Source organism: Eschscholzia californica, unplaced genomic scaffold (assembly GCF_041429995.1).
Source record: "Eschscholzia californica isolate CP2 unplaced genomic scaffold, dmEscCali1.0.p SCAF_3, whole genome shotgun sequence".
Lineage (NCBI taxonomy): Eukaryota > Viridiplantae > Streptophyta > Magnoliopsida > Ranunculales > Papaveraceae > Eschscholzia > Eschscholzia californica.
In genome coordinates, this window is record NW_028238420.1 from 44,331,793 (window position 1) to 44,346,450 (window position 14,658).

Consider the following 14,658-nt stretch of genomic DNA (forward strand, 5'->3'; position numbering starts at 1 on the left):
TAGTCCCGGGTAACTTTAAATCCTGCCTCCGCCCTTGGTGATGGGTGGGGGAAACAGGACCTTGCATTCCCATGGTTTGGATGGATATGCATGTTACTTATTTTTGAAGTCATTGGCTTGTGCATGGCAAATCTGTTTTTTTTTTCTCTAAAAAAATGTTATTTTTTACCACATTATGTTAACTTGATATTTAATCAAAGGTTGTCCGATAATAATTTCATTTTGTCATACTTGTGGGTATAAAACTACTGGTAATTAGGACTATTACCATGTGTTATCTAGATGAGTTTATGTTTTCCAGGTCGAAATTCAAACGCATATAATTTTTGCATATGATATACCATTGCATTGACAAACTATAATGCCTTGCGAGTTGATTGTATCTCAAGTCCGAATAGGACTAATTCTATATGAAGTGTTTCCTGGACTCGTGGGTTACTTTTTATTGAAGTCCATACTTGTAACGCCCCAAGCCTTAGCAGTTGCCGATATTGTCCCCGCTTTAACCACCTCACAGGTACGGGGTTTTGTCCTTAGCGAAGACACCACAAGCCTACCCAAAAGGCCTCGGTACTTACTAAGCTTGAGCTTACACATATAGCCCAGTCTCTGGACACTCTTGTGAGCAATGTGGGACTATTACAATCCCCCACTCTCAGCGAAGAGCCGTCCTCGGCTCTGATACCACTTTGTAACGCCCCAAGCCTTAGCAGTTGCCGATATTGTCCCCGCTTTAACCACCTCACAGGTACGGGGTTTTGTCCTTAGCGAAGACACCACAAGCCTACCCAAAAGGCCTCGGTACTTACTAAGCTTGAGCTTACACATATAGCCCAGTCTCTGGACACTCTTGTGAGCAATGTGGGACTATTACAATACTCCATTGAGACCATCTATAGCAATTATATTCGCAATTGACTTAAACAGATACTTACAAAATCTATAATTGAAAGAGACAGAACATTTGTTCAGACAAATGCTCAAATAGAATTTCAACTCTAACTTTATATTTTGAGTGTCATTGACTCCATGCTAAATAACCCAAAAAATTCATATTTTGAATTAAAACATGCTAAGTGACTAAGAAAAAACCTGATCACAGTCCAAAATTGATTCATTCAATTCTCACTAATTACAGAGAAAAATAGTCTGACTAATAAGAGCTGACTACATCTTCTCCGTACTGGCGTTGACTCTATTTTTGGGGCTATTTAGCAATGGTCACTTAGGGGGGGTAGTGGATCAAGACATTGGGGGACATTTTCATGTCCCCCAATGTCCGTGTTATTCGTTGGGGACATTTGAAATGTCCCCAAATGTCCGTGTTATTGGTTGGGGACATTTTAAATGTCCCGAAATGTCTGCGTTATTGGTTCGGGACATTTCAAATGTCCCGAAATGTCTCCAAATGTCCGTGTTATTGGTTGGAGACATTTCAAATGTCCCGAAATGTCCGTGTTATTGGTTGGGGACATTTTAAATGTCTCAAAATGTCCGTGTTATTCGTTTGGGACACGAATTTGGGGACATTTCAAGACAAATTAGTTTTGGGGACATTTGGAGACATTTTAGTGTAAATTTGGAGAGCTTTTGGAGAGAAAATGTCTCTCAAAATATGGAAGACATTTGAGGAAACTTGGGGACATTTCAGTGAGGAAGAAAATAAAAATAATTATTATTATCAAATTAGATTAAATAATATATAATAAATAACATATAAAATATTATCATATTATTAAATTATACTATTATACTATTATTATCTTATTATTATATTACTATATTATATTATTATTATATTCTCTTATTATATTATTGTATTATTATATAGTATTATATTATAATATTATTATTCTATTATAGAATAATGATATTATTATCATATTACTATATTGTGCTATTATTATATTATTATATTATTATAATATTACTTTATTATTATATTACTATATTTTATTATTATAGTAATATAATATTATTATATTATATTTTATTATTATATTAATATTTTATTATATTATATTTTATTATCATATTATATTATATTATATTATATTATATTGTATTATTATTATATTATTATATTATTATATTATTATTATATTAAGTTATTTTATTATTATATTATGTTATTTTATTTTATTATATTATTATTATATTAATGTCCACAGATATCTACAGATGTCTATCAATGTCCACAGATATCTACGGATGTCTACGAAAGTCTACGAAAGTCTACGAAAGTCAAAAAATATATTTCAGATTAGTGGTACAAATATATCATTTCATATGATTATATAATAATGATAATATTAAAATAATAATAAATGTCCAATTGTCCATCAATGTCCTCAGATATCCACGGTTGTCTACAAAAGTCTAAAAATATATTTTTGAAATATGAGTAAAAATATATTATTTCATAATTCATATGGTTAAACAATAATAATAAAATTAAAATAATTGTCTACCAACTGTCCTTCAATGTCCTCGGATATCCACAGATGTCCACAAATATCGAAAAATATATTTTTGAAATATGAGTACAAATATATTATTTCATATGGTTAGACAATATAAATGTCTACCAATTGTCCTTCAATGATGCGATAATAATAATAATAATAATAATAATAATAATAATAATAATAATAATAATAATAATAATAAAAATAAAGATAATAATAATAACAATAATAGTAATAATAATAATAATAATAATAATAATAATAATAATAATGATAATAATGATAATAATAATAATAATGTCCACTACACATTTGGTCTATGGATTCAGTATGTTGAAATGTCCCCGGAACATTTTGTCCGTGAACCAAATGTCTTGAAATGTCTCTTAAGACATTTTGTCTATGAATCAAATGTCTTGAAATGTCTATAAAGACATTTTGTCTACGAATCAAATGTCTTGAAATGTCTATAAAGACATTTTGTCTACAGACAAATGTCCCGAAATGTCTTGAAATGTCCACGGAACATTTTGTCTCTGATTGTCCCCTAATGTCCCCCAATGTCTTGATCCACTACCCCCCCTTAAGTTTACCATAAATTTCTTCATTTGCAAAATTCTATATGGATTGACCCCACCTAACCCTTTTTAAATTAAACCGCAGATTACGGGTCTTTTTTAAGACTTTCCTCATAAGCAACGTTAGAGAATACTCCATTGTGAACAGTTTCTCTCTCTAACTTCACTCGGGCTAGGTTTTATGCTCTTCAAACCGCACCCCACCGTGACGCACCGTCCTTTCTCTCTCTCTCTCTCCAAAATGTTCGCAACAAGTTCGCGCCCTCTCACTTTCTCTCTCTAAAAATATATTAGGAAATTTACAGAGCAACCACCCCAAAAAGCCGAATCGAAGAAGAAACCGCTACGAATTTTCCGTAAAACGCTTCAAACAAAATCACAACTCTCCGTTCCATTTTATTAATCGTTTTTTTCTCTTCTGGGGGATCGGACATTGATATTGCGTGCTTGAGAAGTAATAAGTTTCTATACTAGTAATTTGATTAAAGTGGATTTTTAGGGTTTCAGAGTTGATGCTAGGGTAACTTTTGGTATTTGACGATGATGAAGACTGATGATAGTTCGGATTTTTGGTCTAGTAGTGATTTTTTAACAACAAATGACGATTGGGGTGATTTTTCTATTGATATTGATGCATTAAATGCAATTCTTGCGGAAGATTTTGATCCGCCTACTACTACTAAACAATCACAGGTATGTTTTATTCGTTTCAAGTTTAGGTTTTCTCATGTTCTTGAATTTGAGAAAGGGGTTTGTTGATATTTGGGTGGGTACTCCATAATTTGGATAAGAACTATTTTAGGAATTTGTATTTAGCTGGATCTTATCATTGGTTTAGAAAAAATAGCAATTCCACCTTGTTTAGAACTTGACAAGTAGAGATTAGTTAATGGGCATTTGGAATGACTTTCATGGATTTCCTGTCTCAGTCATTGCTTTCTTGGCTTTTGGGTGTTTACTTTTCCCTGTTCTTGTATTCCAGAAATGATTGTTTCGTCTCCGCAAGATGATAAATTTTAGCATTCAGATTATTCAGTTGTTTCTATAGATACTATCTGATACTCTTAAGAATAAGGTTAGAAGCCTAGAACTATATATTATAGCACACTTAAGAAGCTGATAGCATTGACTGCTATGATGCTATTCACAGAGAAAGCTCATCAAGGGTCGTCCTCGAAACTTTAAGAACCAAGGTGCTTTAGTCATGCCACTTGCTGAAAGCTTATTGAATTCCTTAAGCCTCTGTAGGCCAGATAACGTTTATGCTAGTTTAAACAATCACTGATCATTCACTGTTTTTTTTAACTTCAAAATTCAAAACATCATAACTATCTATCCAAACACCGTACTAGCCGATAGTAATTGATAGGGACTTGTCAGCTTGTCTAGTGGGATCTTATCCTTTATAGACCAGTCTTATGAAGCCGTATGACATATAACTTGATCTACTTGCTAATAGTTCACAAATCATAGACCGAGTAAAATATTGTTCTCTAAACTTGGAAACTGCTGTCCTAATTCGTACTGTGTAAAATTATGAAAACCTCAAATTATATTATGTGATAATTAATCTGAACAGCTGCCGGTAAAATTAGGGAATAGCCATGCCCACTGCATGCTAGTCTGTTAGTTAGAGAATCTATCTGATCAAACTATATGCTGTATTTTCTATGGATTTTATTCATATTAACCTCAACTTAATTTAAGCTTCGTATATCAAACACCAACGTTACCCTTTTAAAATAACGAGTTTTGGAGGTCGGATATGAATCTATGTGTACACGATTGTTATGAGATTGCATTTGCATATAATATATGAGATTCAACCTTTTACCGTGCTTTATATGTACACTAAGGTGTAACCTGTGCCCATAGGGTCCGGACAATTCTATCTTGCACGTTACACTATTTACTGAAGTCAAGCAAATTCTACGTTTGTGCGAATTATCTCCCCAGAGTGCATTAAGGGAGCGTGCAGGTGTGCAACTACCTCGACTATTCACTTAAAAGAAATAAGCTATTAATATAGACCAAATCACTCTCTCTCTCTCTCTCTCTTCTGCCTCTATCCCCTTCACCTGAGTGAGAGAGAGCGGGAGGTACTGAAGTAGCGAAAGGGGGGAGCAAGAGAGAGGAAGAAGAAAGAGATGAAGGAGAGAGCGAAAAAGTGTTTCACCAGTAGATAGTCGATTGATGAATTTTAAGAAGGATGGAGATTGATGTCGTTTTAAAAGAAAAAAAAATGAAAATGAAAATCAGAAGTAAAAAATTTACTGACCCATATAGGTCATCTTTAGGGTCGAAAATTAAATTGATCTTTTTGAGAGAGGTCCACGTTGTTGGCATAGCGATTGGTTCACCCATCAAGCCAATGCTAGCCAACGTCTGATGCTAGGTCGACGTCAGACGTGGGTGGTCAAGAATGTTTATAATGCTGTTGACTTCGATTAGGTTAAGTCATTTTCACAGAGTTTGGACTTCATTCTTGTCTTCCCTGCGCAAATGACCGAAACTTAGGAGCTTCCTCCATTTGAATTCCATTTTTTTGTGCAAATGAGAGGAACATTCAATTTGCTCAGAATTGTTGAAAAGGAAAAGAAGATCATTCGGTTGTTTTTGGATTTCTGCGACAGTGTGACTTTATTTCTAAATCAATCAAGAAAGACATTGTTGTAATACAAGAATCTAATTATATAGGCATTTGCAATTCATACACTTCTATTTCGATTAAGTTTTTTTTCCCGTTTTAATTGCAATATTTTGAGTTGTCGAAGGTTGGTGGTACCTGAAGTCTACTCGGACTTCGGTTGCAACATTTTTGTTTTTTGAAAGATCGATGAGAAAGGGAGAAGAAAAGAAACCTTGAGTTCGACCTCTTTCATTTGAGAAGAAAGATGGGAGGAGTGGGGTTCAACTGACTAAGATAGGAAATGAGAGAAAATTTTCTCATTTTGGGTTTTACTTATGTTCATATCTTGATCGTTGAATTATATTATTGTTTAAGATTACTAATTTCGTACTGGATTTTAAATTTTTGTGCTTAACTTGTGAGAAAAAAATATCTGCATTTAGGATTTTACCCTACGTTATAATCTTAGCTGTTGAATTAGATCGATGGTCAAGATTACGAATTCCGTATTTGGTTTTATCTTGTTGTCCTTAAATTTTTCTAGAAATACAGTCAAGTAAGCTAGATTTTCAATGATAGGCGTCAAAATTTTTTTTTTTTGGAAATTTTTAAATCAAATCTGAGCCAGTAGGTATGAAGGATAAAAAGCCAAACCTATCTTATTCTTTTTAATTTCACAAAAAAAATTTAAATGTAATAAAAATATGACCGATTAATATAATTTGTCCATCACCTCTGTTATGATCATGTAGACCTTCCACTTTTAATATTGGAACAGTGTTCTCTCAAAATGACTTCTTATCAATTATATCTGCCCCGGATAAGCATCATCATTGTCAGCTCTTCTTAATGTTGGATGATGAGTAACCTACAATGTTATTTACAGAGTAGTCCAGATGATTTATCATGTGATAGTTTCCAAGCCAATTCAACTGCTGGTGACGCCAACCACGAGCGAGATTTCCATCCTCAAAATGGTAAGTTGGGTTATCATTCTTTTGCCTTGGTTGTATCAGATATCTAAATAGTTTTGTCTCATGAATAGTGAAATTGATGCTGGTTAAATTTTCCTGATGGCTTTTCTATGATAAGAGTTTTCATTGCTTGTCTTTTTATTGCATTCAGGTACTCAAGAAAGTGAAGAGGCATATCAAGTTGCACCAGTTTTACCAGTATCTTCTCTATGGTGTCCTCCAGAATACCCGAATCCGTCTTTTCAAAACATTGGGATGGATTCAGAATGCTTCTCCGTATCTCCTGGAAACTTTGGGGGTATGATATTCGATAATCGGAAATTGGAAATTTCATCGCATATTCAATCACCTGTTAATAGTTGCTCTGCCAGTCTTACTGATTGGTTACCAAATGCTCATTTGGAACATGACATTTGGTCGGGTGAAAGGATCGGGGCTTCTATGATCGGACCATTATATAACAACAATGATAGTAAAAGATCAAACAGTACACCAAGTTGTAGCGCCACATTTAATTTTGCTCCCGAAGATGCTAACAGATCTCTGGGTTATATTGACCATGCGAGTCCCGTGCATGCGGGGAATGAGAACAACAATGCTGAAGAATTTGGGCAGCTGGAAAGAGATGTTCATCTCAGATGTAAGTCAAACTATGTCATAGAATCATTCAATGTGTGTTTCTATTGGTTTTAGTGCATCTAAATTTTGAGTTGCAAAATAACTTAGGCTCGCAACAAACTGCAGGTCCTTCAGAATTCAGGAAGATGGAGAAATCAGGTTTCAGTTATGAGAATTGTAATACTATTAATGGAAGTTGTGCTGAACGTATGGGATCACTCAAAAGAAATCCATTTACATCTCAATACGAGTCTCATTTTGTGGATGCACATGTGTCTGGAGAAAATCATCTCGATCCTGATATTTGTGACAATTGGTGTTCTGGTATCAAATCTGAAGATGGAATTTTCTTCCCAGATTCATTTTATGGTCTCCCAAGCACAGTTACTAGCAATGGAGCTTCTGTTGCTCCTGGAGAACTTCTACCAGATACTCATGATTTTCCTTTCGAGGCAGTCAAGAGAGAGTACATGTTTTATGCTAAAGATGCAGTGGAGGATACTGTGCTTGGGTATCAGAATATTTGCATCAAAAGTAAGATGGATCGAGAATCAGAAGAAGCAATAACTAGCACATCCGTCCAAGATGGGGTTGAGATCGAATTCACTGATGGAAATAATAGTCAGGGTACAACTGTCAAATGCGAAAGTGCTCAATGTTCGGTAGTGAGAACAAATGGATTTCACACTCATGATGCCTCAAAACAATCATTGTCGGTTAATTCATCATCTTCAGCGAGTAAGAAGAACATGAATGCTATGGAATGTGGAAGAGCAAAGAAACTTCGTGCAGCATTCGTCTTCAACGAAGATGTTAATGGCTATTGTTCACCAGCTGATATGACGACTCTGTGTGGTGATGCTGGTGATGGACCTTCTGATTACCAGGTCTCTAGTCACTTATCAGCTGGGATTCTGCCAATGACTTCAAGTAGGGAACAAGCAGTTTGCACCAAGAATTTAGAGCAGAAACTGTTTCCGCCTAGGAGCTTGATTTGCCACTCTGTAGAAGTTGTTCAGAGCAGCAGTTCAACTAACAAGATCTGTATTGATGATGATGTTGACATATGTATCCTTGAAGATATTAGTGACCCTGCACAACCAGCTCCAGTTGGGGCGCATGGAAAGTCCCTTGTTACTGCACAGCGGCCCGGCTTCAGCGACCCGCTTTTGGGAACGGGAGGCACGAGGCTCAAAATGAATGATGAAAGGCTAACTTTTCGGGTTGCGTTGCAGGTGATCCTTTGTTTCATTACTCACAACTAGTCATACTCTTTTTTGTATCTTATTGCTTTTAACGTGTAATTTCTACCGGCTCCAAGTGTTTATCTAGTGTGTCTTGTGAAATCTCTAGATCCATTTGATGTGACAAAGTGTCGAAGATATCGTGTTCAAATGCATTGGTTTGTCCTCCTTGGTTGAATTTGTAGGGTGAAGTGTAACTCTTACCATTTAGGGGGCTTGTTTACATTCTGCTCCTAGATTTCCAGATTTGACTTTTATCATGCTTGGATCCAAAATTATTGTCATCTTCTTCAACTAGATCATTTTTTGCGCAGGGGAATTTTGTGTTTTCCTATGATTTTCCTTCTCGTAGCTTTTGTCATTTGAGACAAGATCATGTTGATTCATCTTGAAGACCTGTTTCAAGAAAAAAAAAATCTTCAGTACCATTATAGCAATATGTTGTACTATAGTCGTTTCTTAGGATATGTTTGGTGGAGGATGCATTGTTTTTCCTGTTTTCATTTTGAAGGAGGTAATTCCTTGCTGTGAAAAAAATTGCTGGGGTTTTGAACTATTGTGAGTTGTTTGCAGGACCTCTCTCAGCCCAAGTCCGAAGCTAGTCCACCAGATGGTGTTTTGGCTGTTCCCCTCTTGCGACATCAGGTATGTGTTATGTTCTTGTTTTCAATGTTGTCTTGGACGTTTGGTGGAAATGTTTTTTATGCTTGGAATACATACATGGCGGAGGCACGTAAAATTGTGTCTTGTGGGCTTACTACATGTTATGGTCTTTTCACCGATCTACATCTCTTATTTCATGCAATAGAACCAATATATTACTGAAGTATCTTTTTGGTCAGCGGATTGCGTTGTCGTGGATGGTTCAAAAGGAGACATCCAGCTTACACTGCTCTGGAGGAATTCTTGCAGATGATCAGGTTAATTTAACTATTGACCCATACTGACAGTCCCCGAGATTGCGTTGTCGAGAAATTTGACTGTTTCATCATCATCTGTCAGGGGTTGGGAAAGACAATATCAACAATTGCATTGATACTGCAAGAAAGATCTCCATCGTCTAAAGTTAGTGCCATATCTGTCAAGGAAGAGGAATCTCAAGCTCTAAACTTGGATGAAGATGAGGGGGGTGTTATGGACCTTAACAGAATAAAGCAAGATAGAGATTCTGGTCATGCTAAGGTTAGCAAAAATCTAAAATGTGAGAATGTTTCTATACTTGCGAAGGGAAGGCCAGCTGCTGGAACGTTGGTTGTGTGTCCTACAAGTGTTCTTCGGCAATGGGCTGAAGAATTGCATACCAAGGTTAGTAAAGAAGCTAATCTCTCTGTTCTAGTATATCATGGAAGTAATCGCACAAAAGATCCTTTTGAGCTGGCCAAGTATGATGTTGTGCTCACGACATATTCCATCGTGAGTATGGAGGTTCCGAAACAGCCACTTGTCGACAAAGATGACGACGAGAAGCTGAAATCACAAGAAGATGGAATATCTCATATGGGCCTCTCTTCTAGTAGAAAACGGAAGTATCCTCCAAGTTCAGAGAAGAAAAATCATAAAAATAAGAAGGGTGTGGATCGTGGCTTGCTTGAGGCTGTTGCTCGCCCTCTGGCAAGGGTTGGATGGTTTAGGGTAGTATTGGATGAAGCACAAAGCATTAAGAATTATAGGACTCAAGTTGCTAGGGCCTGTTGGGGGCTTCGAGCTAAAAGAAGATGGTGCTTGTCTGGGACACCTATCCAGAATGCAGTTGATGATCTTTATAGTTATTTCAGATTTCTCAGATATGACCCTTACGCTGTCTATAAGTCATTCTGCTCTACCATAAAGATTCCGATTAGCAGGAATCCAACAAATGGGTACAAAAAACTACAAGCTGTTCTAAAGACGATAATGCTACGCCGAACAAAAGGTCATATTGAGTATATGATTCTTGCATGTTATCTTATAAGCTATAGTTTTTTTCTAGTTGCCATCTTTTAGCTCAGTTTTTACCAATGCTTCTGTTACGAAGTCGGTTCTGCCCATTTCCTTCATCTCTTTCCATGTTCTTAAAGTTTAGGTGGATCTAGACATTATACTTCATCGGATCCTCAGAGGGCCTTTTGCGGAGGTTCTGATGGCATAAAAACATAATTTTCTTACAGCAGTGTAGAGATCGAATTGAAGTCTTGCATCTTTATTCTTTAGGAAGCCCCTTTATATTGGATTCAGTATTATTTTACATGTATCATTTATTTGTTATGAGGGAACTACGGATATATTGGTTATCTTCCTGATTTATAGAGCTATGAAGTAGATTTATCTGTTTGGGATCTGTGCATTTCCCACAAAATGGGTTAGACTTCTTTCCATGAGGCTCAGTGTTCAGATAGTTGACGCTGTAACCAACACACTTCTAATTTATTATCATGTTCTAATGACATTTCATAAAAAAATTTATTCTTTTGCAGCATGGGTATTTGTTCTTGCTGCGAAGTTCTGTTGAACTGATAATTGTAATGATTGTATCTGAAGCTTTATTTATTTAGCGAGCAAATTTTAAGAACTTTAGGACATCGAAACCATAGATATGTTGTTTCCTTAGATGATTAGGATGTCAGGTACTTAGATATATAGATTTTACCTTTTCTTGATTATTCAACAATTATCTACCATATTCTTGACACCCAGTCTCAAGGTTTTATTTCTTTTCTCCTACCAGGTGTTCCAACAGATTGGCAATGTTTGATACATTTGTCAGTTGAGCTTGTTTTCATCTGTTGTTGCTCAGTTTTCGTTTGCTCCTTTTACGGGAAACGAATCGCACAAACAATATTATTGTGGCTGGCAATTAGGAATACACGTTGTTGTGAATTCTATTTTATTGATTCTTTTGTTGTAATTATTTTCTGCAGCATCAGTTATTGACGGGGAACCAATTATTAACTTACCGGCGAAAACTATAGAGCTTAAGAAGGTGGAATTTTCAGAAGAGGAACGAAGTTTCTATTCCCAGCTAGAGGCCGATTCACGTGCTCAATTCAAGGTAAGAGAGTTTTACGTACACTATCCAGAAGTAGTGTGAGTGGCTCATGATAAATTGTTTGTTTGACCACTTGTCTTTTAGTCTTAAAACTGCAATGTTCTTGTATCTAAACTGACTCCAATATGTACTTTTGTTGCTTCAGGTTTATGCAGCAGCTGGAACTGTCAAGCAAAATTATGTTAATATTCTATTGATGCTATTGCGCCTCCGTCAGGCTTGTGATCATCCACTTCTTGTCAAGGGATATGATTCAAATTCTCTTTGGAGATCCTCAGTAGAGGTGGCAACGAAACTTCCTAGGGAAAAGCAAATGGATCTTCTAAATTGTTTAGAAGCTTGTTTAGCAATTTGTAGCATTTGCAATGTAAGAAAACTCAACTTTCTTCCCTTGAGGGGTACTCGTCTTAGTTTATTTTTTCGAATTATTCAGTCGTAGTTTTTATTTATAGGTTGCCTATAGTCTTAACTATCAATGGAAATGCAGATTAGATGGAAACAAAAAGAAAAGATCAAGCCTGATATTTGCGCCACGGGTATTGATCTTAAGTGGATGATGTCTTAGATTTGTTCTCCATTACTCTTTTGGCTGTCTGTTCTTGACTGCTCCTTATAACTTAATCATCAACGAAATGCAAATAAGATTGCAACGAAAAGAAAAGATTAATTTTGATATTTGCACCATGGGTGTTGATCTTAACTGGCTGTTGTCTTGGATGTGTTCTCCACTCCTCTTTTGGATGTCTGTACTTGACTGCTCTTCATCACAGCATTGTCAAGTTCAAGATGAAACTTTTAATCTTTTTTGCTTTATTTTTCATAAGAACCACCAGTTATACAACGTTTACAAGTTGGTTGTTCCGGTAATAAAGCGATGCTAGTTTCCATTAAGATGCCTCCATTAATAGGCATTACGTATTTTTCGAGAAAATAAGCATTGTTTGCTGATAGTCTGGAACTTTATTTTGATAAGGTACACCTTATGGTGTGATGTTCTTTTAAATTTATATCTAGCTTCAACTGTAGCCAGTCATGATCTCTTGGTACCGTTGGCTAGCTGTCCTGAATTTGAACAAACTGATTTTACTTCCTCATAAGATGTAAATATGATATCTGTTGTCAGGAACCTATGTTTTTTCTACGAACAATTTTCTTAAATGGGCGACCTATTACCGTATTATTTGGTAGAATTAGTTTGATTAGTTTTTGACTTTCCGTTGGATAATGTTTAACAGGATCCTCCTGAAGATGCGGTTGTTACAATATGTGGCCACGTTTTCTGCAATCAATGCATTTGTGAGCACCTCAGTGGTGATGACACACTATGCCCTATGGCTCAGTGCAAGGGCAAACTCAGTGTAACGTCAGTCTTCCCGAGAGCGACACTAAAGCATTCTCTGTCTGACCAGCCTGGTCCTGAATGTTCTGTTAACAAATCAAGTCCCCAACTTATGGAAACCCTTGAACCTTGTTCCCCGGGTATCTCAGATTCATCCAAAATTAAAGCGGCTCTTGAGGTTCTTCAGTCACTATCGAAACCTAGGCATTCTGATTTAAAAGACAGCTCATTGGAATCTAATGATGTGGTTGTTTCTGATTCTCTTTGCGTGGAATCATGCAAAGATGTAAAAGTTGTTGATGTTAAAGAAGGTAAAAAAGATGAACTAGTCACCAAATTACCGGAGAAAGCAATTGTCTTTTCCCAGTGGACAAGGATGCTGGATTTGCTTGAGGCTCGTTTAAAAAATTCTTCTATACAGTACAGAAGACTTGATGGTACAATGTCCGTTATTGCGAGAGATAAAGCCGTCAGGGATTTTAACACTCTTCCAGAGGTTTGTTTATGATTCTTTCCATCATTCAGGAATTATTTTGTGTAACTTCACAGAATTTGTGGATTAAAATTTGTGGATTAATAGAATCACATGAATATGTGATACAATGAATATATGCTAAAGCAATCGCAAAATTGTTTTGGCTTGGGCGACTTTTAACACGTGATATTTCGTAAGTGGGAGAAACTTCTCAACCGAACTCCGATTATTTTTCCTAGCTGCCCAACACATTGAGATATCCATTCTTTTTGCAGGTTACTGTTATAATCATGTCATTGAAGGCTGCAAGTCTAGGTCTGAACATGGTTGCTGCCTGTCATGTTCTTCTTCTCGACCTTTGGTGGAATCCTACTACAGAGGATCAAGCAATTGACAGAGCACATCGTATTGGACAGACCCGTCCTGTTACTGTTTTGCGGTTAACTGTTAAGGATACAGTTGAAGATCGAATACTAGCTCTTCAGGTAATTTATGCTCTCTTCGTTTCTGTTCTTCACAGCTTAGGACTTGATACACCTCAAAGGGTTCTTTTTCTTCTACTTCTTATTCTTTTTTCTTTCTTTCATCTTAACGTTCTTTCCTTTCAATCAAGACGTATTTGTATTAGCTCGTTAAGTTGGTAGTTTTATCAGTATAACAACAAGACATGTTTTCTTAAAATTGATGGTAGAAATATATGGAGCATTTGCAGGAAAAGAAGAGAGTGATGGTTGCATCTGCATTTGGAGAGGACGAGGCAGGTGGCCGCCAGACCCGTCTTACCGTTGACGACTTGAAGTATCTGTTTATGGCATAGTTCTGCCTATTCTCAACTCAGTTTTGGCACTTAATTGTTTCATTCAAAATCTAAAGAGGATCACAGAGACCAACTAGCTCATATGCTGAAATTTTTTCTTCGAATTTCGAAAGCAGCAGGTTGTACAGGTGATATATCCCAATATACCATTCTTTTCTGCTGTGAGCAGCAAAAGCTAGAAAGATAAACAAGAAAACATTCATTAACAATAGATTTAGCTGAAGACAACATGAAAGAAGCGAGCCGATGATGTGAATACATTATTTGAAGAATGGAATTTGCACAGTTTTTCATTCTTATGTTTTGTTCCATAGCAATTACTCTTTCTCTCTAACCACATTGTTTAGGGTTCTTAATAGCATAACTTTTTTCCTCTAACGTTGTAGCTTTTAATCCTTTTCATTCTAAAGGTGTAAATCAGAGACAGTACATTCTCATTCTGATTAAAATGGAAATTTAAGTTTTGGAGATTTTAGTGGAAATCAATATTG

The 14,658-nt window shown here is 36.0% G+C and overlaps 1 protein-coding gene across 1 annotated transcript; it reads left to right on the plus strand.

The window, feature by feature from the left end:
• Window positions 1–3,065: 3,065 nt before the first annotated feature.
• On the plus strand, window positions 3,066–14,649 carry LOC147550699 (helicase-like transcription factor CHR28). The gene is made up of 12 exons (XM_086666625.1): window positions 3,066–3,739; window positions 6,562–6,652; window positions 6,801–7,289; window positions 7,394–8,502; window positions 9,085–9,156; window positions 9,354–9,431; window positions 9,514–10,423; window positions 11,409–11,539; window positions 11,682–11,903; window positions 12,772–13,371; window positions 13,626–13,835; window positions 14,063–14,649. The coding sequence occupies exons 1-12, from the start codon at window positions 3,587–3,589 to the stop codon at window positions 14,165–14,167; spliced, it is 4,170 nt and encodes a 1,389-aa protein (XP_086522751.1). The 5' UTR covers window positions 3,066–3,586; the 3' UTR covers window positions 14,168–14,649.
• The last annotated feature ends 9 nt before the right edge of the window (window positions 14,650–14,658 follow it).